Source organism: Semicossyphus pulcher, unplaced genomic scaffold (assembly GCF_022749685.1).
Source record: "Semicossyphus pulcher isolate SPU_LCO1_2020_fin unplaced genomic scaffold, fSemPul1.0.p SCAF_9, whole genome shotgun sequence".
NCBI lineage: Eukaryota > Metazoa > Chordata > Actinopteri > Labriformes > Labridae > Semicossyphus > Semicossyphus pulcher.
In genome coordinates this window covers 19,855,774-19,883,580 of record NW_027211770.1, presented here as the reverse complement: position 1 = coordinate 19,883,580, position 27,807 = coordinate 19,855,774, and the positions used below count along the sequence as shown (strand labels likewise).

General features: G+C 44.5%; 1 protein-coding gene across 1 annotated transcript; it reads right to left on the bottom strand.

Moving 5' to 3' along the window:
- celf3b (cugbp, Elav-like family member 3b) lies at positions 1–27,625 on the bottom strand. Its single transcript, XM_069656630.1, has 15 exons — positions 27,025–27,625; positions 26,751–26,780; positions 26,004–26,218; positions 24,533–24,615; positions 7,330–7,378; positions 6,850–6,978; positions 6,660–6,739; positions 6,248–6,403; positions 5,639–5,783; positions 5,289–5,438; positions 5,120–5,179; positions 4,101–4,205; positions 3,802–3,945; positions 3,412–3,576; positions 1–1,090 (listed from the first exon to the last, which is right to left on the bottom strand). Exons 3-14 carry the CDS (start codon positions 26,146–26,148, stop codon positions 3,449–3,451), a joined length of 1,374 nt encoding a protein of 457 aa, XP_069512731.1. The 5' UTR covers positions 26,149–26,218; positions 26,751–26,780; positions 27,025–27,625; the 3' UTR covers positions 1–1,090; positions 3,412–3,448.
- Positions 27,626–27,807: the final 182 nt, after the last annotated feature.

Here is a 27,807-nt window from a genome sequence, read left to right as displayed (position 1 = left end):
TGAAGCACATTAGAACATTTAGTATGATACTTTTTATTTTAACTTAAAAAGAGAGTGGATCAAAAACAGGATTCAATAAATTAGAAATAAATATAATTGCTGTAATAATTAATACATACATTATAATTACTCGATTGCAAGAGTCTGACAGAAACAGGCCCTCAAAAGGTTTTTCTCTAGAAAATTCTAAAATCAAAATATTGCAACCCACTCAAACCCCATCTCCCAATAAACAAAATAATTGATAAATTAGTAAATAAATAAAAAATAGCTCAAATATTAAAACCTCCCGAATAAAAGTGCAATCCCCCCCTCCCCCAAGTTTCACCTAAAATCTAAGTAGAAATTTAAAATAGGTTAGTGATTTCCCATTTTACAATTTGGAATGTAATATCCCTTTATGAGGATGATGATGTTACTAGTGGTAATAATAATAATAATAATAATGATGATAATAATAATAATAACAATAATGTCGCTGTGTCCTGTTCAGTGTTTATCTAAAGTAGTATTCTTTTTGCATTTTTTCTTGTTTTTTAAATGCTGCTCTTTGTAAACTAAATTATTTACACGTCATTAGGATCTTCTCCAAAGTCTCTCTAACTACTCATTTAGTTGTCTTTTTTCTATTTTCTTTCCTTTTTTTATTATGAAACATCGGCCCCTTTATATTTGTCATGTAATAGACATGGTATAGACAGGTTAAAGTCTATTGTAGTGATATATCAGCATTTTTCATCAGTACCTTCCATACATGCTCGGTCCGAGTCGTTTTAACTGTACTTAACACCCTGTTGGCAAACTGCACACAGACCATGGTCAAACCAAGCTCCTGGCTGCATGTGTAAGATTACTGACTGTGTGTGTTTGTGTGAGTGTCAGCAGGTGTGTGTTTGTGCGTTTTATGTACATTTGTATATCAGCCTTGTACCGTCTGAGGTTCAGTATTGAGAGTGCGTGTGTATTCTTCTGTGTGTGTGTGTGTGTTTGTGTGTGTGTTTCTGCACTCCCCGGACGCTCAAAGGTAGCGGACAGTCTGAAAGCACTATGAACCCTGGGATTCCACCTCGGCTGGACTCTGAAAGGTCACCTGTGAGGGGAGGGAGAGTTGGGAGGTAGAGAGAGACAGAGGGACAGAGGAGGAGGGAAGAAGTTAAAGAAAAAAGTTATAAACAAACCGGAGCTCCATGTTTCTGTCTCATCTTTACATCTTTTCAAACATGCCCCTCCCCCTCAAACAAACTCTGTAGGCATGACTTCACCTGCTATCATATGTCTTGCAGCACGTTGCACCTAGCTCGTCTTTTTACTACAGTTTCATTGGTGAGTTAGAACACGAAGGCATCATTCACAGTCGTAAAGCTCTTGTCTTTCAACAGCAATAAATCATGGTGCTTTAACACATACACGCACAGTGTCTGGATCATGCAACTCAATACAGTGAAAATTCATTACTCGTGTTCCCTCGTGTGTGATTGGAAGTGTGTGTCTGGAGGTATGCATGTGTGCATGTATAAGCTTCAGTATATCTGCGTTTATGTGTTTGCGCATTATCAGCTTGTGCTGCGCTCGTGTGCCTTGTATCATGGCAAGCAAACACTACTACCGACATGCATCACTCTCTGGCATTTGCAGTATAGAAATTCTGGGTGATTGTTTTAATCTGATTTAGAGGCAGCAGTTTTAAAGGTTGAAATAGTGGCAGAAAGGGCCACTAATTATTCCACACTTCCTGTTATCCACAAGGATGTGTTATGTAAAAGTTTGCCTAGAAATAGAAACAGAATACTTTATTTATAATGTGTGCTGCCATGTGACGATGCGTCCACACACCGGCCTGACAGCAGCTGCACATTTACTCCTCTTTGGTAAAGGTTGGGGTTTGTGGAGGATTTATTTAACATCAAACTAAAGAGATCCTTTTTTATTTTTCTCCCAGAATTCCTATAGTTGAAGGCTGTTCTCCAATAAGCAAGAGGCACTTGTTTTTCCACCATAACAACCACATACCCTTTACCTCAAAACACGAGCTAGAGGGACAGAAAGAGGAGGTTGGGATGAAGAGAAGCCAAGAAAGACTTTGACAGCGAAAAAAGGGAGAACAAGTAAGAGGAGATAAGGAGACTGGAGGAGGGAGGGAGAGTGAAGGGAGAGGGAGGGAACACCACAAAAGCAGTGATAGAAGATGTAAAAGAAAAAAAGGCCAAGGAAGAGAAAAAAAGGAGCTGAAGTGCCACATCAAACAGAGTAACAAATCAGAGTCCAGGAATATAAAACTCAGCCTATCAGAGTACAGCTCAACAAAATGCATGCTCGCCCAAATAGGGTGTGCTTTTGTCACTAGACTTGAGTCGCCTTTTCTGTATTATTAAACAGCTGGTAGCCATATTTAAACTAATGACAGCATAATCATTTCATAGCCTCTTGTCCAACATTGTTGTAAATTGCATAAAATCATTATGAATGTTTTTCCCATGAAATTTGTTGTCTACATTTCTCCACCAGTCCACTATGGAAACCTCTGGAAACCTCTCTACACAGACACCAGTACAACAAGGATTATTATGCACTCCTGTATTACACACTAGCAGTGTAACACAGACACATATGTACACATAGATGCCCACGCTCACTACTTTACCCAAACAGTTGGTTCAAATAATAAAGACACCAAACAGAAGACTACAGAAACTGATCAAAAACAAAGCTGCGGAAAGTAACGAGCGTTTCTACAGAATTGATCGGATTACTAATACAATGATTAAGTGAATCAAAAATCCAATTAAATCAATTGATTCTGAGTACAATCCTGACTATTGACAGTTATTGATCAGTATGTGCACAGGTCAATACAAAATAAAGTCACAATGCACCAAACACAGTCTGTGGTCACTACAGCAACAGGACATGCAGGTCAACGCATGGCTGGTTGCTCGAGGTGACAGAACAAAAATTGCCAAGGGGGCAACCAACACAGGCAATCAATCGCCACAGCAACCCAAACACAGGCCAACCAATCAACTTACAACAATGCGAGAGGAAGGGGGGGTCGGGGCTTTATCAGTCACTAGGCAACCATTGCCATAGCGATGGGGTCCTGGTGAATTATGATTGGACGGGAGGATCTTGGGTGAGGTAAGTTGCCGTTTCAGGAAAAGATCAAAACAGCAGGAAAGAAAATAAAAGATTGTGAAAGAAAATAAAAAGGAAACAATATTTTAGTATTTTCACTTTTCCTGAGTTGATTATAATTCACTGTAATTTTAAGCTTTTTCTCTCTAACTTTGTTCCATCAATTAGCATTGCATTGTCAAAGCTAATGCTAGCTTGTGCAGCTAATTTCATCCTCCTGTTCCCCCAACATACAACACCTCACTTCTCTTTATGTCGCGTCACTCTGCACCTCCTCACCTCTATTTGATCTCTTCCTCCTCCTCTCAGTTGTCACTCAGTACGGGCGGTTGGCGTCTTTGGGCCGTTTGAGCTGCACTTTCAGTCTCTTCATGCCGATCTGGAAGCCGTTCATGGCCTGGATGGCGGCCTGAGCGCTGGCCGGGTTGTCAAAACTCACAAATCCTGCACGAGAGAGAGAGAGAGAGAGAGAGAGAGAAAGAAGAGATGTTACAGTGTTTCATCAGAACTTCTCTTCTCTTTGTCTCAAAGACACAATAATTAAACTGACGCAATATCTAATGCTCCACAAAGTCACCCCCTGTGTTTTTGTCTCGTCCTTCCTTTTCTCCAATACGTCTGCTCTCCCCCTTTTCCCTCCCTCCTTCTCCCCTTGTCTGCGTGTCTCACCGAAGCATTTGCTCTGGTTGGTGGCTCGGTCCACAAACACCTTAGCCGAGATGACATTGCCAAAGGGCAGGAACATCTGCAGCATCTCAGAGTCACTGAACTCCTGAGGCAGGTGGTAGATGAAGATGTTGCAGCCCTCTGGACCTGAGAAACACACACACAAACACACACACACACAAACACATTAGGCAGAGTGTGATAAATGAGCTCATACTGTGAAACCCATGTGATAAACAACTTTAAACAGGATCTTTGGAGAGAGGGGTGTGGCCCCCCCGACAGACAGGAAGTCACATCACCTTCTCTCTGCTGCTGTTGCTGGGGCTGCTGGTGTTGCTGGGCAACCAGTGTTGGCTGCTGGGGGAACGGCTGGCCGACCAATCCGTAGGCAGCAGGATACGCCGCTGTTGGGAGAGACAGAGACAAAGTGTGATTGGGTGAAAACAACAGGTGGCAACACGGCAGCGTCCAATCGAGCGGTTTCACTTGAACTGAGGCGTCTCCTGCTGAAGGTGAAAACTATTAACTGTATCAGTTAAATGGAGCAAGTCTGATAAACAATGACATGTTGATCCCAGTCTGGTATCCACGCATTACAGCCCCCTTTAACTCCATGGGAATAAATCATGTATACATTTGGTGTATGATTAGCTTTACTACGTTTTTAGCATCCGCGTCTGCGTGTGTGTGGTGTCACGATGAACTAAAATAAATCAAAGTAAAATTGATTCAATAAGTTGCCCTTGAATAATTTCTATCCTTGAAACGAGGGCGGTCAAACTAAAGGCAGACAGTTTGACTGCTTTGTCCCCCATTTTCAAGAGTCCTTATTTGACCTACTACATGAGCTGTGTGCTTATCTGCACACTAATAATAATAAATGTGAGATATTACAATAAAACATAGAGATTTAATTACTCTGACACTTGTAATTAACATGGAAAAACATGTCTCTCACTGGATCTGATGTGACTTTCAAAATAAGAGCTTTTACATGGGGACTCCATGTACCATCCCAACACACAGTGAGAAGTTGAGCCTCATCTTATTTGTTTCCTCTTAATCCTTTTGTCCAATAGTACATACATGTAAGCATTTGTTACATCATGTTGAGATGCCTGCGCATTGAGCACTCTGCAGACTTTGTTTGCATGCCTCATAAGCCTGCCTGTTGCCCAAGTAAAGACTCTATTAACGCGATCTTCTGTGTACAGTGAGCGCTTTTGTTTTGGTTGTAAGCCTTTTGGTCCTTTGTTACAGGAACATAATATATTTGAAGAATACATCCGGTCAGCCTTCTAATCTGTCCTCAACCAACCTGTGTAGTGTTGCATGCCCGCATACGCCTGCTGTAGCGGGTCCAGTGCTGGACTCTGAGCTGAAGAGTGAGGAAAAAAAAGCAAAGTCATAATCAATCCTTTTCCTTTTTAATGACTCAACTGCAGCAGTAGATGCATCAGTATGCTTCTTAGATGTTGTTAAAATACCTTGATATGGGTGGACGCCATTGGTGTATAGTGCTTCTGTTGCTTGTTGGCCATTGGTGGGGGCGGGCAAACTGCTGTAACCGTTCACTCCCATTGGCGGAGGGAGAGCTGACACAGGCGTTGCTGCGATAGTTGGTGGAGTGTTTGTACCTACGGACGCAGGCCAGACAATGTCACTGCAACTCTTTCACCCTGTTTCATCATTCGTGCAGTTATCTTGCTATAACTCGTGAAAACATACTGCTGAAAACATTGTAACATTTTTAGGACTTTTATTTTGATGGAGCACTCTGAGGGAAAAGACTGCAGAATCGTAATAGTATGAATGGTTGTGTCTGGTGTTTTCCTACCCGAGGACGGCGTGATGGGTGTAATGGGTGTGGCAATGATTCCGTTGGCATTGAGCGCCGCCATCTGCTGCATCTGTACGGCTGCAACTGTTGCCACAGGAGACAAGTACGCTGACTGGGCAACCAGGGCCTGCTGTTGGACAAGCTGCAGACAGGGAAGGAAACAGATAGAGAGAGGGAGGAAGGGGTAGGAGGAACAAGAGGGGGGAGGAGGGAGATAGAGGGGGAAAACGGAGAGGAGCAAGAGAGAGAAGACAAAGAGACGGTTAAATAGACATGGGAAAAAGAGAGAGAGAGAGACAAAGAGGGGGAGAAAAATGAGAAGAAGGGACATGGAGAGGGAGTGATGGAGGAACAGATGAATAGAGATCTAATTACAAGGCCATTATGTCCTGAGTCAGTGGGTTAATGGTTGTGTGTTGCGGGAAAGCTAATGCCAGATGACGTATGTTCTGTTGTCTGTGTAACAACATTAGCCCCAATTAGACCACTGATAGCCTCTTCAAACTTATTACATCCTTTCATAAGCACAGCACTCCCTTTACAAACTTGGTGTGTATATGTGCGTGTAGAGCGCTGAGTGTTTGTATGCATTGGTGCTCTTCTTGCCTGTGCGTTGACCGCCTGCGTGTAGGCGTTGTAGGCGGGGAAGTTCAGGGTCATGGGGCTGAAGATGCCGAGCTGAGAGGCCACCTGCTGCATCCTCCTCAGCCCCCGCTCCTTCTCCGTGTCGGCAAACTTCACCACCAGACTGGACGACGCTCCCTGCGTGGTTAAAGATGGAGATTGATGCAAATTTTAAGCTGCAGTTACATGATTCCTTCTTCTTTGTTTTAATAGGACACGGCTGCATGTTCTCTATGAAGCTGCAGGCGTATAAAGGATGCTTTGAACAGGACCAAAGCAACTCTCTCATGTGATTTATGTACATGTCCTTGGAAGGCCATGCAACCATTGTAATGTGTGCTTACCCTTTGTGTATGTATTTTAAATCACTTGTAATCTCATACATGCAACTTACAGGCATTGTGCGGCTTCCATGCAAGCTGTTGATGGCAGCCTGGGCTTCAGCGTGTCCTTGGAATTTTACAAAAGCGCACCCTGCAACAAAACAAAGTCAGTTAGAGCACGCAGACGGTATTAAATCACAGCATACTAGCAAATTGAAAAAGGTGGTTTATGTGTGTCTGCATGAATTGTAAGCGTGTTACCTTTGCTGGTGCCGTCGGGCCCTCTCAACACAGTACACTCGTCTATGCTGCCAAAGGGCTCGAACAGCCTTCTGACGTCCTCGTCGCTCTGTTGCTTTCCCAGCATGCCCACGAACAACTTCCTGTCCTCTGAGAGACCAACAGCATGTGAAGAAAAAGGAAGAAGATATTAAATCAATTAAAATTCCCCCTAACTGCTCACATCTCTGACGTGAAGACTATAGAAGTTTTATAAATGGAAATTGATCTATCTATCCGGAAGCTTCCATTCATGTCCACCAGGGTGCAGCATTGACTACAGCAAAAGTCAATAACAGAGAGGAGCGTGATCTAAATGTGTGCAAGTGTGTGTATTTACTAAAAGCAGAAGTCAAAGTAAGCCACCATGCACACTGCTGACTGCTTTCCACCTGGACCTGATCCACTGACAAGTGTGTGCGTGCGTTTGTGAGTGTAACTATTTTTAAGTGCAGGTCTCACCTCCTCTGCCCTCGCTGTCAGCTGGTTTCACCTGGATTGGCCGATTCATCTGAAGGAAGGAACACAAACACAGATGGTCAACATAAACAAGTCTCTCTCCATTACAGGAAAGGAGTCTTCAGGATCAACTCCAGTTACAGTGTACCTGTTCATAAAGGCCAGAAAATGTCAGAGTATATTATTGATCCGCTCTAGAGAAGAAATCCAGGCGAGAAAATAATATTTTTAAACACGAAACAGAAACCAGATTTCTTTGAAATTATATATTCACTCTTTGTTTCCCTGTAAATAAATGTCTGTTAAGTCACTATCTATCAGCGAATGAGGTAACACAATTGTGATCGAGCCTATGGCCCACTGATGAAAGCCTTTACATTTGCAGTATATAGTATTATTACAGACTGGGTGTCTGTGGCGGAATTCGTGGAAAAATTCACAAGCGGCGCCCAGTTAGTGACGCGTTTTCCATCACCCAGCAGTGGTTGGTCTGCCAGAGAGGGTAGGCGGAGCTAAGCGGCTGCTTTTCCGGTCTCTGCAAGTGCGAGTAAACAGTAATCTACTATGGCTGAAGAAACAAAGAAAAGATCGATGACTACAGATATAACTTCAAAAATAAGTGAAAATCCAAAGAAAAAGAAACAAATTCGACGCTCAGATGAAGCAAACAGTCTAAAAAGGAAAGCGAGGAGAAACCAAGAGTTAGAACTACGACAATGCAAGCCAGCTGTAGACGTCTGGTTAAATTGGGCAGAGTGCTCTCATAATTACAGAGTACTGCCAGTGGGAGGTGCTCAAGAGCACAAAAATGTAAGTCTTTAGGATTGTATCTTTACATCTCCAGTGAGGAGTTCTTCACTGGTTATGAAACAGACTGCTTTGAAAGTGAGTGATATATATGACTGTAAAAGAAAGCAGGATAAAACCACCACTTCAGACAAAATTAGATAAGAGGTACAGCTTTGTCCACAGGGGGCACCAAAATCAACACAAACACAAAGTTCCTCACGGGCGCTTTAATGTAGAAATTTAAAAGTCTGAGGAGATGACATTTGACCAAAATAAGGTAGGAAATTTTGGACAATTTGTTATAGTAATGAATGAGTAATTTGCTATGATCAGAACTGATTTAGTGCAAAATTGAATTGAATTCAAGAAACTTTTCAACACATCATATTGCTAAAAAGATGCTCAATTGTTCCTTACTTTATTTCAAACCTACAGTTTAGTGAACTATCATTTGTTTCTTGAAAAAAAGAAACATATTCATTCACAAATGTTTGGTCAGGTGATCTGTTCTAACACCCTCTAGATCTTTTTTCTCAAATCTCAATTGGAGTTAGGAAATATAAATGTCTCTTAGATGGACAATAATGCAATTCACAAATGTAACTTTTAATTGTAATAAAGGACATTTATATACTTTCAATTATATCTTAAAAAGGACTTGTTATTTGGAGCCACTGACATCCATTAAATGCTTATAAAGCAGTGAAGCAGTTTCCATTTACATAAGAGGTAACTAACCATCTGTGTTGACTTGAACTGTGTTTGTGACAATTGTATATACAGAAAACATATATGTCTGTGTGTGTGTGTGTGTGTGTGTGTGTGTGTGTTTAAGTCACTGATAAATCAAGGTCAGCAGGTGACAGGTGCGTCCAAACTCTGTCCCAAGCTGCTCTCTTTCTTTGTAAAAACACACACACAATCTTACTATCTCTCTCTCTCGCTCTAAAACACACACACACACACACACACACACACACACACACACGCACACACACAGAATGGAGGGGGGATTGAGAAGTGACGAGATTAAGAATGCGGGCCAGCTGATCTGGATTACACAAGAACTTTGGATTAGATGAGGGACAAGAGTAGATTGAGATAGAGAGAGGAGTGAGAGAGCGAGGGAGGGAGGGGAGGGGGGTATTGTAGTGGGATGATATGACAAGTGTGTGAAGGGAACGAGGCGCAGTCAGATAAAAATAAAAGGATGGAGAACGAGGAACAGAGAGAGAGGGAGAGGGAGAGAGAGGCCTGGGGGACCCCGACCGACTTCGGCCGATTGAAAGGGCAGGTGGAAGGCCAAGAGGAACCCAGGGAGTGAATGGAAAGAGGCATTACACGAGGAGAGAGACAGCGAGTGGGAGGATGAAAGCAAAGCTGCCCCTGAGAGGATGATTCAGAAAGAATTGAGAAGGGGGAACGAGGGGGAGGAGAGGGGCGTGATTCAGTCGTGACTCTGACTGTCTAAAAAATGTCACGACTGCAGAGATGCACGCTGAAGCGCGCATGCACACACATGTTCTGAAGCAGCCCTCTATGCATATACCATCTATAGACGCACAGGCCCGTCACACTCACACACAGACACACGCAGAGCGGCACGACAACATACTACACACACACAGTGCTTAGTCATAGCACTGAGGCAATGAGACAGTGTTAATGCCAGAGGGACGGGGTGGGGGAGGAGAAGGGCTGCAGAATGATGGCGATGAAAGGAGGCAAGAAGTGCGAGGAAAAGAGTGAGGAAGAGTGGATGGAGCAAGGAGAGGAAGGTAGAGGAGATAAGAGAGGCGGATTAAAGGGGAAATAAACAGCAAGCGTGTGGGGTAGACTCTCCGAGCTTTGAACAAGCAGCTCCTCTTTTTTAAATAAACACTGTTATCGTTCAGCGTCAGATATAAAGTTCCTCACTGTGCTGCAACAAAGCAGAAAATGTTCTAATTAACGCCTTGTCTCACTGCCAGTCAGGAAGTGATTGGTAGCATTGAGATGTATTTTGCAGGAGTTGTTCAAAGACAAGGGGGAGAAAAACTCAGATGGAGGAACACAGGATGAGGACAGGGAGAGAGGAGGAGGAGGAGGAGGAGGAGGGAGGGGATGAGAAGAAGGAGCGGAGAAAGGTCCCAGTGGGGTGTTAAGGCAATGTAATGAAGCTGGTAATTGAGGAGAGGGCAGAGCAGAGAGGGACTGGTCCATACATTTGATTAATCAGCTCTTAGCTGTCACCACAGAGCTATTGATCTAAGGCAAGGCCATCACGCACACACACGCTCACACACGCAGACACACACAAGGTCTGCAGAGGAAGGAGTGATGCACATTTTAAACCACACACCTTTATTGACCGGAGCTGTCGGCATAAACATAAACTCACAGAAAACACACACACACACTCCACCCGCACTGTCCGTCCATCCGTCCATCCATCATATCAGTCCTGCTGCTATTGCTGTCCATCCACGCTTCCATCCATCTTGCGCTATCAACCCATCGATCAGTCCCGTCTTGTTCATTGATTTGGGGCTGTGTTGTAGCGCAGGCTGATTGTAGCGAGATTTGTGTCCACTAACCCTTTCTCTCCCCGTCTCTCCATCCATCACCTCGTTCATTTCTCCCCTCATTAGGCCTATTGGAGCTCGTCCCTGCCATCGTAAAACAGGCCGAACAGAAGCACCTAATGATCGCCAACTACTGCTTATCAATCAAAGCTTATCAGTCTGTTTCTGAGATTGTGTGTGCGTGTGTTTGTTTGAACCCTGCTGACCTTTATGTGATGTAAATGTAACGTACAGGAGGAGGAGGATGGAGGAAGAGGAGAGGGTGTGAAGCAGGTGAGAGGTGCACACTGCCGCCACAGAGGCAACACAATGGCATCGGAAAATTGGCATGGCAACCAGCTCGTTGTCATGGCAATCATATGACGGCACACTGGGTAGGTAAACAAGGATGCTGGTTGCCAGGGGCGACTGCTGAGCTCTTCGGGTAAACAAAGAATTTGTGCAGGAGGAGCGCTTTAGCTGGCTTCGCGCTCTCCTCTTCATTATCTTTGCTGCTTTATCTCGGGGGAGAAATGAGCGGCGAGGTTTAGTAAAAATGTACGAGAACAAAATGAACAGGAGAGAGAATTTATGAGAGTAAGATGTGGGCAGGAGGAAATCAGTGTGATTTGGCTCCGAGCGAAGAGATGGAGAGGGAGAAGGTGAGGGAACTGAATCTATATTGTAGTAGAGTAATTAAAATTCCCATGAGCCCGAGAGAAAAATGCAAATAAAGTACAGTCCCTGCTAGTCAGTCACACTGTACTCCACTCTGTCTTCCTCTCTCCAACACACATGAACAGCCACACGCTCCTTTCAAGTCAAATTACCCTCTAATTACTCACGTTCCAATTAAGACTTAATCAACAGTAACCATCTGCAAACGTGCGCTCGTACAAGGAGCAGGCTCCGTACTGTAGCGCCGTTTGATCCGTCCTGCTGCATACTAAGAAGCCCCGGCTGAGAGTCTGTGCATCTCTGAGGACCGAGGATCGAGCAGCAGCCACGCACGAGGGCCCCGATATGTGATATATATGATCATGTGTGAGCTTGCATGACCACTGGCGCTCGGCGGAGGCACGTCCACTCGCACTCACGCTTGAACAAACCCTGCATGCAAACACGGCTCCATTTGCATGCTGTGGTGCCAACACAAACACACACACACACGCAGTGTATGTCACTCACATATGCACACACACAGTGTACACCACACTCTTCCTCGCTCCCGGAGCACCCCGCCTGGCCCTTCCGCGCACACAGGAGCAAACACATACTACACACATACAGTTAATCTTACTCCCTGCAGTAATGCAGAGAGGATTGTGCCAGGATTAGGGGATATTAAATCCTTGGATTATCCAATCAAATCGTATTCTCCCCCCTCCCCCACCTACGCAAAATCAGTGGAACAAACCATTTGGCCACATCATGAGGGTAGGGGGAAGTGTGCGTATGTAAATGTGTGTGTACGTGCACTATCGGGAGCACGGATTAAAGTACAGTGTTAAATCAATGTTATCTTTTTGGTCTTTTGATCCCTTTTTGATGACATCAAAACACTGGAGGGAAATACTCACAAATGTTCACGCAAACGGAAATATAAAAGTGATTACAGTGCACAGCATGACAACAGTGTGTGTGTGTGTGTACAGTCACACAAACAGTGTCTTTTCATATCTCTATTCCTAACACACACGCACACACACACACACCCATCCCCCCTTCAATCTCCCTCTGGAGCACTCCATCCACACAATTTCAGATGTCCATTTTCCAGAGAGCACAAGAAAGGAAAACTATTTTTATCCCTTCTCCACGATCTAGCATCATTGCTCCCTCGCTCTCTTCCTCTCCCCCATCCTCAATTCCCCCTCTTTCCACTCTCAACTCCATAATCCCCCCTCCCTCCCTCCCTCCCCTCCCACCATACCCTGCCTCCTGATGATGACACGGGCATCTCTTATCTTTTCCCATCCGTTCCATCCTCTCTCTCATTCACTTCCTTCTCTCTCGTGTGTGTTGCTCCACCTCTCCTTATTTGTTCTCCATCTTTACTGTAACATGCCTGGCTGCCCTTTAAACTCATCACTCAACGCTTACATTAACACTGCAAGACCAGAATTGAGTTAAATAGCGGCTCAGATGACCTCGTATTTGTCCCCTCTGAGAAACATTTATTCACATTAAACCACGAACGTCTAAAATATCTCTACTTAATGTTGACACCCACGTGGGAAAGATTGAATACTCTTATGCTGATCAATGCAAAAATATGTAGAAAAGATACTGTATGAATTTAAGGGGTCTGCTGTTTCCATACTAGTATAAGTGGAATGGCTCTCTGGCTTTATTATACAAGGGCAGGGCAATACTACCAACTATAATATCAGATTTATGATGGAATAGCCTTAATCTGCTCATATTTGAGGTCTGACTGCTGGTGATTTTTGAGGATATTGACAGACAGGACAAACAATTACATGTAGTATGAATATCATGATGACGATAATTGGAATCCATTTTGTGAGCATTGTAAGAGAGAGAGTTTCAATAAAAGGAACATTACAATGTAAGAAAATGATTTGAATTATATCTGAATTTAAACGTTTATATATGAAAGAAGCCTCAGCCTGAATGTCCCGATAAGTTTAACCTTCAATAAGTCAAGTGTGGAGCAATCAGCATCTATTGTGGCTTTAATTACTTGTTTCTTAAAGGTCCAATCTCGAAGGTTTCAGTTTCGTTCTCTTTGGCGGCACCTAACGGCGATAGACGGTAGCTGCAGGAGGAGGCTTCAAAGTGTAGTCAGACGTCTACGGTTGTCTCCCTTTGTCACGGTTGTAACTCTTGATTTTCCTCGCTGACGGTCGCTTTCCCTTTTAGACTGTTTGCCTTCATCTGAGCGTCGAATTTGTTTCTTTTTCTTTGGATTTTCACTTATTTTTGAAGTTGTATCTGTAGTCATCGATCTTTTCTTTGTTTGTTCAGCCATAGTAGATTACCGTTTACTCGCAACACTTGCAGAGACCGGAAAAGCAGCCGCTTAGCTCCGCCTACCCTCTCTGGCAGACCAACCACTGCTGGCTGATGGAAAATGTGTCACTAACTGGGTGCCGCTTGGGATTTTTGACACCCAGTCCTTAATAATACTATATGCTGCAAATGCAAAGGCTTTCATCAGCGGGCCATAGGCTCAATCACCATTGTGTTACCTCATTCGGCGATAGATAGTGACTTCACAGACATTTATTTAAATAAAAATCTTCAAGCTCATATCTTTAAACACCAAAAAACCCCAGATGTTGGATCATCTGTGTGAGAACACTCCACAGAGGCTGTGCTGTGTTTATATTTCAGTAAACATGGCGTGATAATGAGTCATGTGACCCTCTGTGTCTCTGATCCACAGCTGGACGAAGACACTGACGTGTGTGGAAACAGAGAGAGTGAGCGGGAAGCTGGAGCAGCCCAGCTCCACCCCACCTCCGCTCTCTCGCTCTCTCTCCCATCTCTATATCACACTCGCTAAGGCTTTGCATCCCTCAGGTTACCTAGCAACCTGGCATCTCGCTCGGCTCCGTCGCCTGGCAACGGGGGCCTGCAACCATAATACAGGCTCCTGAGCGGCCCATCCCCCCGCCGCTCTCCTCCCTCCCTCCTCTGTCTCTCTCTCTTCCATTCTTCACACCTGAGAAGTCTGCCCTCCTTCTCCTCCTCTCAATACATTATCTGGCAGTTAACCCTTCATCAGCCTCTCTACTGGAGCATGGATTACCAACATATTCTCTCCTCTCTCTCCCTCTTTATCACTCTGCATAGTAATGGCATCAAACCGTGCAGAAAGCAGAACTAACCACCTTGTTGATCCCTATAATATTATGCTGTTTTTGTCAGACCCCAATGAGAGCATTCTGCATGCAGCAGCGGAGCACTCACTGAAATTTGATCCTCTGGATTTAGTCCAACATAATCCAGCAGCACTATAGCGGATAACTGTTAGACCTATGCACTTGGACCTTCTTTCTATTTTAGGGAGTGTAAGTCCTTTGGGAAATGAGCTGGTGAATTAAAAAGGCTGCTCAAAGCCATACAAATTCATGATTGCAAAAATCGCATATTCAGTGAGATTACATTCAATGCAGCGCCAGTGACACAGTTTTGGATGCTCAGATTGTTACAGCGTCAGGCAGGATCCCATGAAATTATGCAAATGACCTGCATATTCTTATAAAGGCTTAATGGAAAGTCAAAAAGAATAATATTGACTCTGTTTTTGTGCACATCATAGGAGTAAAATGAATTTTAAGTGCTGCATTTTTTAGTGCCGTACCTTCTTTCTAATGTGCACCGGTTAGGCTTCAACAACGTGTTAATATTTAGCTGATCGGATCCAAGACAGTATTTTAAGATCGCCTCTAACACCTTAATCCATCCAAGAAATGCTAAGCTTGCCTTGTAAATGTTGTTTCATTCACCTGCTGTTGGCTTCCATTAGCTCTACAAGGGTTTGCATCTTTACTTGACCCTATGATATTGTCTTTTAAGGTCGAGGAAAGCGGCGTAAAATCAAGAGAACACAGCTTATTCTTTAAGTTATAGCCAAAGCTAAGTCCTGGAAATGTATCAAACCATGCACACAAAATAAAGAAATGAATACAATCTTCAATAGCTCAAATTTGCTTTAAAATGCACACAAGTCTGTCCAAATGAACCTAAATCCTCCTGCACGTCCCCTCATCCGTGCTAAAAAGGTGTGTTATTAAAAAGGGCTTAAATCAGTCCTTAATGAACAAAGAGGACAGAGCTACACTGCCTGTTGTCCTCCTCTGCTGTTTGACGGAGCATTGTTAAGTGCGCTGATCTACAATAGTGTAATTTGGTGTAATAAAGCTCCAGCTTGGCCCTGTGGTCACCGTGAAAGGGCCTTTATCTTTAGAAAGCAGGTTGAAGTGTGGTTAGAGAGGAGACCTCAGAGCAGAGGTCACACCCCAGGTGCAGCTAAAGTCCTGTCATCCCGCCTGCCTAATCACACACACCCACACACACATATAGTGAACACACACACACATATGCAGTGGCCCCCTCTGACAGATGTCTCTGTTTAAACTGACAGAAGTGCGCCCTGACTCCCTCCCACTCCTCCACCACCCAGAAAAGGGCCTTTCTTCGGCGCACCACCCGCCTGCCCCTTCCTCCACGCTCATTACGGCAAACTTTTGTCTTGTTTCCTCCTTCTCTCTAACCCGACCTCCTCTGCTCCTCCCCTGTCTCACCCTGCCCCCTCCCTGTCTATACAGCCCTATTCATGCCAAAACCTCTTCATGGCCCTCCTCCATCAGCACTCTTAACCCCCCTTTTCATTCACACACTCATTCAGCGCGGGCCCCCGCTCTATACGTACGTCTCAGTGCAGACGTATAAATTAACATGCTGAGACAAGGTGTCTGGATTTAGGCTGCAGGTTTTACTGCAACATTATCGAGCGTGACGACTTCCTTTGTGACTTTTTATAAGGTACATCGCAGAGATTGTTTTGGCTGAATTATAATCCAGGTTTCAGGAACTTCAGGAAGCCAATTTAGACAGCAATATGTGTGAGAAGACGTCTGTGAAAGCAGAAGAATAAGGTCTGTGCATGTCGGTGGATGTTACAGTAAAGGGAGAGATGTTTGCTCTATCATCCAGCACTTCTCAATGATCAAAGCTGATCTGAGCGCCTGCTAAGGTCACTGCGTTTAAGTGATTTTTTGGCTCGCTCAGTTTACTGGCACTTGTTCTCCTGCTTGATAATTCATTAAAATATATATAAATGAAAGACACCATGTTTTGTTCTCACAATAATCAGTGAAACTACTTGTATCTGTCGGTGTGAAATATATGTTTTAAATGTGAATGTTTTACCTGTGGACCATGCCTTGATTTCCACATTCATCACCTTAAGTGTGCGGCTTGCAGTAAGCCACGAGTGGATCCAGGATTTACAGTTACCGGGCACACTAAAGCTGCCCGCGCTGCGCCGCCCTCCAGGTCTGAAGCCAGCTTTAAGTTGCACATGTCGGTCCGGCATCAGATGCAATAATGATGACTGATAATCAAATCTAAAGAGCTGTTTCATTGTACGAGTATGGAGACGGGGCCCGGCAGATTTCTGTAGCTGGCTGGATCCACAAAACAGATGGTGTGTGAAATGGACTCAACTTTGGGAGACTTCAGAGCTCGGCTTCACAGAGACGCAGATTTGGCAGCGAACAATCACATAACCTGGTAATCATGTGTCCACACAAACATAATTTTCAAACTGGCAATGATACAAAATGTTCCTGTGTGTGTGTGTGTGTGTGTGTGTGTGTGTGCGTGTGTGTGTCAGGCCTTAAAGAGGCAGGCGCTCTCCAGGGTCAGGCTTTTATGAGGCTATGATTAGATTCTGCCTCAATTTTGTGGTGAAATATGAGGCTGGCTGTCTTTCTCTGTCCATGTTGCATGCACAAATGCACTCATATGCGCATGCACATACGAGAACACACATGCACGGCGAGCACACACACACACACACGCAGAGCAAAGACTTTTGTTTAAAAACAAACAAGCTAAATCCCCCTTAGTCTTAGCTGTACACAACCCAACACTAACACCCCTCTACTCTGCATACCCCCTCTGTCCCTCGCTCTCTCTGGCTCCACCTCTTTCTATCTACTTCTGCCACACACACACACACGCATGCACACACAAGCACACACACTTGATTCTACACCTGTCCCTCTACTCCCTTCCCATCCCACACACAGTGAGGATAAAAATAGAGAAACAGCACGAGGGAGGGGGGGGGAGCGATACACATCACAAACCCCATCAGGCGGGGAGAGATAGAGGCAGAGGGATGGCAGAGGAGGAAGAGATGGAGAGAAAATGAAAGACAGAGAGAGAGAGTGAATGAGAGAGGGAGCTGGGGTCTGTTCTAAATTGAAAGTGCAGCAGTAAGCAGTGAAGGGGAATAGTAAACAGTGCTGCTGACCACATAAATATGCTAAATTAGCCTACTAAGTCGCCCTAGTGGATAATTGCTCATCATAGCTCTGCCCCACAGGGAGGCTGCCTGCCAGGCATCTTAGATTCCACATGGAAACACACGCAGAACATACACAACATGCACACGAACGCGACCTGAGCGGATCTGATAAACATCAGCTACAAACACTGGATGATGGACATGTAAAGAGACAGTGTTGACTTCCCTGTCCTATCACAGACAGGCTAACAGGACGAGCATTCATGTGATGTTAGGAAAGCTTATTTGTAGGCATATTTGGGCTTCCTTTATGAAATAAGTACTCCATGCAAAGATTGTCTATATTAAAGATGACCCACTACAAGCTATGCAAATGATAACAGCTGGTATATGCTTCCTGTCCAGGAAGGATTTCATTCTCAAGTGGGCGTGGTGTCTTTTTTCCCCTCCAAAAGCATGAACAATATAGAGTAAACTTTTAATGCATAGTTTAAGTCCCTTTTAATTCTGTGTTTCTGGCTAGAAAGAGATGCTGATGAGTGTGTTGCTAAGACAGAAACAGGTGTCGAATAAAGCTAGTTTCACCTGATTTGTGAGCCTGAAAAATGCTAAATGTTTGGAAGCTATGTGGCTTGTGAAGATTGGCTTCAATATTTCCTCTGGTGACAATGAGGCCAAAGAATCGGATACAATCTGTGCTCACCACTGACATTTGAATAAAAGGGCCGGGCCGGGCCGGAGTTAACCCATGTGATAAACAGTAGATAAAGGGAATGACTGCCCTGTCTGAACTGTCTCCTATATAACGCTAACTGTAAAGAAGTAGCACCTGCTTCACCGCTGAGCTGCTGCTCAGTTCCCAGCTGAGTCCATAAGAGTCCATACTGCGTATGTAAACAAATACAGCCTTTTCAGCTGGGGACATAAATAACAAGCTCACTCCTCTCCCCTCTTAGTGCAGGCTCAATAAAATACATAACAGCATCCGTCATGTTTGCATGATCCAGCAGCCGCGATGGAACTGTTCCAATTAATCGTCGTAAGAATGCTGTCATACCAAACGCATTTAATCAATATCACTACTGCAAACTTTTATTATGTTTTTCATAAGTGTATCGATCTTCTGCTGCATCATTTGTTGTTAACTGCATGTCCTGTGGCGCTTCTTCAAGCCTTTTTAATAATTCATTAGGCATCAAGTGCGTCATGGGGAGTACAATGTGTGCATAAGTAAGTGTGTGCGTTCGAGTGTGTGTGTGCGCAGGCTTCAGTTTGGCTCTAATCAAAGAACAGGGAGCAGAGTGCTGCCTGGAGAGCAGTGGAGCATGACAACACACACCTGGTAAGCTGCTTATCACACTTTAATTTCACCTACACTGAGATCTGCGGATGCCAGCGTGACCAAACAGATGTGCCCGAGTGTGTTTGTGTGTACGATCGTGTACACACGTGTGTTTGTGTGCGTGCGAACGCTCGTGTTTGAAGTAGAACAAAGATGAAGGGAGAGATAAACGGCGAGAGAAGAGAGCGCAGATTAAATGGAGAGAGAGATATCAGCGGCAAAGAACAAAAGGGAAAGATAAGGGGGGAAGATAAGGGAGGAAATACAGCAGCAGTAGCCTTGGGAGAGATAGAGCGCTAGATAGAGAGGGGAGGGAGAGGCGAGGTTAAAATCTAAACAGGCCTCAGAGAGAGAGAGAGGGGAAGGATGGATTGGAGGGATTAGGATAAAGCAAGGACAGTTTTGTATGAATGATCACTGCAAATTCTGTGTGTGCATTTGTATGTTGGTGACAGGTCAGTGTGAGCATTACTCTTTCTGTTCCCAGAGGCCCTACAGGAGAGACATAACGAGGTATACGGACTACATTTGGATGTGAATAGTTGAAGTCATGTTTCCAGATTGTTCCCAGGATAACTAAATGTAATGGTTCCATCTGTTGTCACCGGCAGATTAGAGCTGGGAATTAGCAAAACTGTGATAAACGATGTGTAACACAATACAGGGGTTATGATTCAATACGTATTGCAATATCATTAGATATTGTATGCAAGGCAGTATGTTATGATTCTGTATCTAATTTTGTATAAGAAGACAGCACAATGTGCATTAAAGATCAATTCTGGAAGATTTCCATTTAAACAAATGTCTGTTAAGTCACTAGCTATTGCTGAATGAGGTAACACAATGGTGATTGAGCCTATGGCTCACTGATGAAAGCCTTTGCATTTGCAGTATATAGTATTATTATGGACTGGGTGTCTGTGGTGACTTTTTCATGGAAAAAATCCCAAGCGGTGCCCAGTTAGTGACGCGTTTTCCATCACCCAGCAGTGGTTGGTCTGCCAGAGAGGGTAGGCGGAGCTAAGTGGCTGCTTTTCTGGTCTCTGCAAGTGTTGCGAGTAAACAGTAATCTACTATGGCTGAACAAACAAAGAAAAGATCGATGACTACGGATACAACTTCAAAAATAAGTGAAAATCCAAAGAAAAAGAAACAAATTTGACCGTCAGAGAGAAAATTAAGAGTTACAACCAGAGCCAACTGTGGACGTCACACATGCAAAATTGTCTGGATATCTGGGAAGTGTGCTCCCGCAATTACCGTTTGTCGCCTGAGGTGCCGCCAAAGAGAGCGAAACTGAGCTCTTCGAGATTACCACTTTAACTCTAAGTTTCCTTTTTATTTGCCACCAAAACAGCGGGATCTGCGGTTGTATGTAGTTAGTCCCTGTAATATACAACACTAGCAACAAAGGAAGGAAAGGAATTAACATTTGACTGTAAAAATAATTAATCTTTACTGAAAAAATCGAGCGTGTAAAATGTATTACGCTGTAGTAACATTTCATCACAGACAACCTGAAACCATTCTGTCAAATTCATCATGCTACTAAACCGTGGTCCTATCACTCATGGGGACGGGGGGGTGGGGGTTGTGTGTGTGTGTGCTATGTCTTATTCTAATGGTTCTGCTGAAAGTTTTACAGCTCTGACACCAGGCTCCCTGCATGTGTTGACTAGAGCCTGAGCCCTGACCTCTGACCTTGGACACATGCTGTCAGCCTACTGCCACCAACCCTCTGTATTAACAAGACAAAAGGCAGTGGTACAACATATCTTCTATGTGACCAAATCAATAGGATGCAAGGACACAACTGCTTATTGCCGTATCGTTTCTGTACTGTTCACTCATTTAGCTGTATCGTACAGTCTTCTAGTTAAGCATCAAAAATTACATTTATAGCAGCAAAAAAAATTATCTCAGAATATTTTCCTCATTATTAAGTTACACTGTGCAAACCCTACATTCCAGAAAATGCATGAAAAAAAATTCCTAAGTGCAAATTAGCACTGATGAGCAGCAGCTAAACACGAGCTCTTTCATGTGCATGCGCCCCAGAGGGAATCTCGGCGCCACATCTAACGCACCAAAACATCTGCGCGCGACAGTGGGACTTGCTTGTGGTTCCGCTGTTGAATTTCTGCCACTGTGACTAACATAATGTAAGTCTCTTCCTCTCTTCATCCCGTGCTCCCTCCGCGCTTCTCTTTCCCTCTCTGTGTCCAAATTAAACACAAGGCACAGGACACACTGATAAGGCCATCTGTTCATCTCTCTCTCTCGCTCTATCTCTCAATCCCTCTGTCCTTTTTTCCCCTCATTTTCCAATCTAACAGTCTACTGCCCCTGCTGCAGCTATTTGGGGCATCTGAGTGAGGTATAGTTTCTCTGCAGTTCCCTGTGTGTTTGTCTCCTTCCTCTCAATCCTCTACTGGCTGCTTGGAACTGTTAAATCAGCGTTAAATCCCATCAGCGAGCGGCAGACAGAAGCAGCAGAAAGCGCTCTGCAGCATCCAACTTGTCACCGGCGTTGTAAGAGAAACACATCTGTATCAGCGTGTGATGCTACAGCGCTATTAAAGTTGCATGAGGTGCCGTGGCGTTCCACGAGTAGCCGCAATTAAGAGCAATCCTGACATTCAAGACACACACATATGCATACACACACCTCACGCGCCCCCCTTTGCCCCACAGTGAGCCCGGGATCCGACTATGAAAATGAGTTTGTGAGAAACTAATCATGCAGCTTAACAAGTGGAGCCGGGAAAAGAAGGGGAGAGGGGGGAGGAGAGGGAGGAGACGGGGGTGTGAAACGGTCAAAAGGGTCAACTAATCAAGAGGAGGGGAAATGAGACGAGGGGTAGAGGAACTGCGAGGGGGAGGAGGGGTGATGGTGAGAGCGAGAGAGAGGGACTGACGTTGAGAGGAGGACTTAGAAGAAGGGTTACCATAAATGACTGTGAAATGAGAATCCGAGGAGGAAGCGTGAGTGTGCAGTGAGGGAAAAAAACGAGTATAAGACAGCAGGAAGGGAAAAGGGGGGATGAAAGGAGGATACCATGAAGAGATTTTAGAGAGGAGAGGAGCGAGCGATGACAGGGTTGGGGGGTAGAGAAGAGAACATTCTGTAATATTCTACTGGTGCAGGGAAACTGGGGGATGCGAGGGGAGGAGTTGAACAGAGGACAGTGGGGATTTGAAGGGAGAAGAAGAGATAAAATGGAAAAGAGGGACAGCATGGAGGGTTGGGGGACAAAAAAAAATAAAAGGGGGAATAAGGGAGAGATGAAAAAGCAATTCTTCGGGAAGAATAGGAGGGGACAATAGGAGGATGTGTGACAGGGGGAGAGAAATCGTCTGAAGTCATTTCCAAATCCTGTCAAAGACGGTTAGAGGCAGAGAGGGGAGGAAGAGAGGGAGACGGAGGATGGAGAGAGCGTATAGACAGGTAGGGGGAAAGTGATAGCAGGGCTGAACTTTCAGGGAGCCACAGGGAGGAGGTGCACTGTGGAGCCGCCTTCAAAATCGCTGTGGAATCATTTGGAGAAATAAGATTTAGAGCTGAAACGATTAGCAGATTAATCAATTAGTCAATTGAAAGAAAATGAATTGTTCCGTTAATTATTTCAGTCATTTTTCCAGCATAAAAGTGAAACAATTGCTGGTTCCATCTTCTTTTATTGTCATTAATGACAGTTAATAAAGAGTCTGTGGGTTTTAGACTGCTGGTCGAAACAAAAGAAGCGCGATTTAAAACTTAAAGGCTTCTGGGAAAATTCTCGGGAAAGAATACGGGAAATATTTTATTTGTTTTAAGAATTAAAGACTAAATGATTTAACCCTGAAATCATGTTTAATCAATAATAAACATAATTGCAAGTTGCAGCCAAATATTCCCGGGAAAAAAATCTCTGGCATATCCACCCGTGTTGTTTGGGAATGAGTGAGAAACATCTGAGTGCTTTGAGTAAAAGAAAATGTGTGCATAGCTGCGATTTACTGTTATTCATCAGCAATAATTGCTTATGTTCTTGCAAGTACTTGACTTTCAGATGGAATACGGGACAATATCTCTTTCATGTAAACCACAAAGGGGAAATGCAAGATCCTCCAAATTGAGGAAAGCCAATAATGTTCCTCATTAACAGTCCGAGCTTATTGAAAAGCCAGCACACGATCGCCACACCCTCGTTTCAGCACTATTCTTCCTCTGGGGAGTGGTGCCTCTGATTGTGTGCGTGCTGGCTCTTTAGCGAATCTGCACTCGCTAACGAGTATCCTCCCTGCAAATGTTTCCTCCGAGTGTCCGGAATATTCATCACAATTAATCTGGAAACTATCCTGCTCCTGCAACGAGGCCTGTTATTGATGTCACAGACAGGAAAAGGATGCCAGCAGCAGAGAGGGTTGGAGGGATGAGTCAAAGGACAAAGGGCAGCAGGAGAAAGAGGAACGAGACGCAGCAGACAGTGGAAAGGTCAGACTCCTTAGCAGGCCTAATTGGATTAATGTCATTATTAACATGCCGCGTTTGTATGAGGCATCCGGGAGCTGCGTTGGGAAAGCACGCGTGATTGCAATATGTATGTACGCAGGGATTTGTGCTCATGTGTTTCAGAGCACTTCCCCTCCCCCAAAGCCTTTTCTTCAGGCTCTCCTCCAACCATTTTCTCACAGAGATCTTATCAACACCCCGGCTTGCGGAGAAGGTGCAGGAACTGAAACTCTGATCAGTGGCCGGGCGACAGAATAGAATAGATGTTTAAGCTAGATTTGCCTTTCTGCTTAAACTACCGAAAAACATCCTTTACTTTCACATCGCTCTCTATTTAGGCTGGGTAGTGGTGAAGCAATACAAATAGGGGAAAAATGCGAAATGTTCCAAAGCAGTTACTGTTAGGAGCAGTTTTTGAGTGCAGTGGAAACCAGGTCAGAGAGAAGAGAAAAAAGAGAAGGAGCGACAGAGAGGTACAGCCCAAGAGACAGACGCAAATCTCGCACGGTGCCCCATCCATAATGAACAGTGTCCTACCCCGAGCCCAGCCGCAGCACACGATCCCTCACAGGAGAGACTGAGGGAGACTGGGATGAGACAAAGGGGAACGGCTACATTAATTACACACTCTCTCCAGGCGGGAGCTATCACCGGAGGGTAACAGGAGAGATGGAGAGACAGAGAAAGACAGAGAAATGGAGATGATAATGCTCGCGGAGTACCCTATGTGTCTCCTGTGAGAGGTAGTGTTTGTCCTTAGCAGCAAGACGCCTGCTGGCTGCTGAGTTATGTCACAGTGTTACTAATGGGAGCTGAACGTCCAATAGCGCATGCACACACTGATCTGAGCGTGCATGTGTGTGTGTGTGTATACAGCGTAGTTGGCAGCGTCTGTGTATGTAGTTGGGGGGGAGGGGGGCTCTTGTGATATGAGCGTACGTGCTAGCTTGTGTGCATTGTTGCATAAGTTTGCACTGTCTGGGGATGCGTGTGTGTGTGCGGTGTGTTTGTTTGTGTGCACTTACCCCCGGTAGTGTTTTCTGCTCGTGAAGAGCGCTCTGGGCTTTCAGCGCCGACTCTCTCGCACAGTACGTCAGAAACGCACATCCTGTCAGATAGAGAGAGACAGGAGAAGAGAGGAAGAAAAGGGAAAAGGAGTAAAGGTAGGAAAGGTCAGCGAGCAGCTCTAATATTTGTCGTTCTCTATCTCTGTCTCTGTGTCACCCCCCTATAAAACACACACACACTCACACACAGTTTAAATCATTTTAACGTCTCCTTTTCTGATGCCTTCTCTGTTTGCTTCTCTCCTAGTCTGAATTATGACTACAGGAAAACTGGGCGAGAGCTTAAAATATATATATTAAATCATGCACTGTAACTAAACTTGACAACACCATGATGATGCACTCTAGAGCAGAGAAGGACACTCCACGGCACGGCACATTTCAGAACGTCACGGCACGAGTCAGCACACATGACAGCACCACAGACGTGTGCGCGGGGCTAACAGGGCCTCACAGGCTGGGCACAGTTAGGTTCCTGCCCTATACCAACCACTACGCATGCCTCACGATCACTCCAAATACACTCCCTCTGTTTCTGCTATGTGCTGTACCTGTGTCTGTGTGTGTGAGGGAAGGGTAGGTAGCAGAGCTGGCTGGCCAGGGCTGTTTACTACACCTGTCACCAGCACTAAGACAACAAGATTAGCAGCAGGTTAGCATCCAGACACACTAATGTAGATCCAGAGTAAAGAAGAGAAGATTTGACGATTAAGGAAGGAAACATTCACACAGAGCATACGTCACAGGAAACTGAGAATGACTCGACATACAGGAAAGTACAGAACACACACACACATAGACACACACGCATCTTCTGGTCCATCTCATTGCTTTTAAGAGGAGCTTACTGTGGCCGTGGGGATTCTCAAAACAACAGACTCTTTCCCCTGTGTCACCCAGGCTTACAGGCCCATTACACTGATTGGAGCATACAGCCTAATCTTGTTCATGGCACACAGGACCCCAGGTCAGTGTGTGTGTGTGTGTGTGAGAGAGGGAGAGAGTGTGTGTTTTCTGCAGTTTTATTACCGATCTATTGTTGAGGGGCCCATTATTTAAAGCCACCTAATCATTAACACCATTAGGAGACTCTCAACTCTGCCGTCTTTACCGTGTATTACAAAGCGATTGATCACAGCTTTATGTAGTATTCTTCTTAGTGCATTTTGGCACAAGCCTAAGCACGGTTTTGATTCACCGTGTGTGTGTAGTGACTGAGTTTGCTCGCCTGTCTTCATGATCTCATGTTGCAGCGTTAACAAGAGAAGGAGACGAGAGTAGGTGTGACAGTTTCCATGGTGACATGTGACACTCAGCGCAGGAAAATCCACCCATCTATCTGGTTTACTGTCACACCTATCTAGTAACTGGAAATCTTTTCTCTTAATCTGCCTGTCTTTGTGTCAGTCAACATTTAGGCGAGACCTACCTTTGTGCATGCCAGTGTATTTGTCCTTAATCACAGTTAGCTCATAGATTTTGCCAAACTGCTCGAAGATAGGCTTGAGGTCCTTCTCTTCCAGATTCCGGGGAATCTGCCCCACAAACAGCTTGATGGCGTCGGCCTCCTTCATCGGGACAGAGTGGAGAGGACGACGGGGTACTGCAGGGGCCGAGGGGCAGACAGATCAGGAGCAGGTATCCCTGGAGAGGAGCAACCGATGCTGGATGAGTGGTGACAGCCGGAGAAGTGGACAATAATAATGGTCAAAATAGTAGTGTCAAAAATATGAATTTTGTGTGTTTGGTTTAAAATAATAAGTTCACATTTTTTTTACACTATAATTTATTGATTTTAAACTCTTGTATCACAATATTTGTCGTAGTATTCCTTAAGGGGCTTGTGTTTTTGATTTGATATTTATTACATTTATTATAGTATTATTCTAGTTGCAAGGTTATAAAAATTAAATAATAATAAAAAATAAAATCACCAAAAAATCCTGTTAAAATGTCTTATTTAGACTATAAAATGTGTGCCCCAATAATGTAAATAAATACATATAAAGATTATTTGTGTGGGTATTTATTGCACAGCCTGATGACAAAGGGCTCCAGTAGCTTCTGCTAAAACAATTATGCAAATGTTAATTAGCCAATCAAAAAGCAATAATTGGACTTTTCCCCCACCTAATTAAATATATATAAATCGAAAATATCTGTAAGCATGCATTACCTTTTAGTGGATAAACAGCGTTCAGGATCCCTACACACAGAAAAGAGAAGAAACAGCGTGATTGGGGGTAAATCATTGCAATAGAGCGGTTTCTTTGTTTAGCCAGCTGTAGGTTACAGCATACACACGGATGTCATGGGGCTCCCTTGCTCTTTGTCCGATCCCCCCTCAATGTACACATACACATATACACACACGCGCGCGCGCACATACGCACACGTCAGAACAAAACAACACAGGGAAATGTACAGACTATATACATCAAAGCTCTTACCGTTTTCAGATGATGCTTCTGGGCACAGTGTGTGCAGATCAGAAATTAAAGAGGGATGCTCTCTGTTGGGTCCCCGTTGTTGTCCCGTCCTCCTTCCTCCCCTCTCTGGATGCTCTCCGCTCTTTGTGCCTGCCGTGCTCTCCCTCTCCTCCTCCTCCTCCTCTTCGGAGCTCAGACACTAGAGGCTCGGTTGTGTTTTCAGAAATCCCCCCGTGTTGCTGCTCCGGAGGTCTGGAGGTGGCGGTCCTGTAGCAGGTGGGTCCAAATCACAGCTTGACACCGGGTCCCGCTGAAATTCAACCGACCTCTTGACTCTCAGAGTGCAGGGTGGACGGAGCTAGCTAGTTAGTTTTCACTTTCGCGAAAGCTCTTAATTTCTATTTAATTACAAAGTGATAACAGGCTAACTAGCCGCCTAAACTGTTTTTAAACTTGCTCGTTTCTCTTGTAACAGCCTTTTTAAACCTGGCCGTTTTTGTCCCAACAGTCCACGGGGGCTCGTCTTTCTTACTACTCTCACTATTTCCTAATTTCTTGTAACGTCTCACCCGTCCAACGGCTGGATGGCTTTTCACGTCCTATACCGGTATCTCCTCTACTCTCTTTCTCTCCCTCCCCCTCCTCTTACCGAAGCGGTTGCTAGCTTGTGACGTAACTACCAGGGACCGTCGATAACTGTGTTCGTTTTACTCACACGAGAAAATAAAAAACCGTGCCCTACGTCTCTCATTCGCCTTTACGACTCCTTTCATCAAACCTGCGACATTTACGTCAACAGTTTAA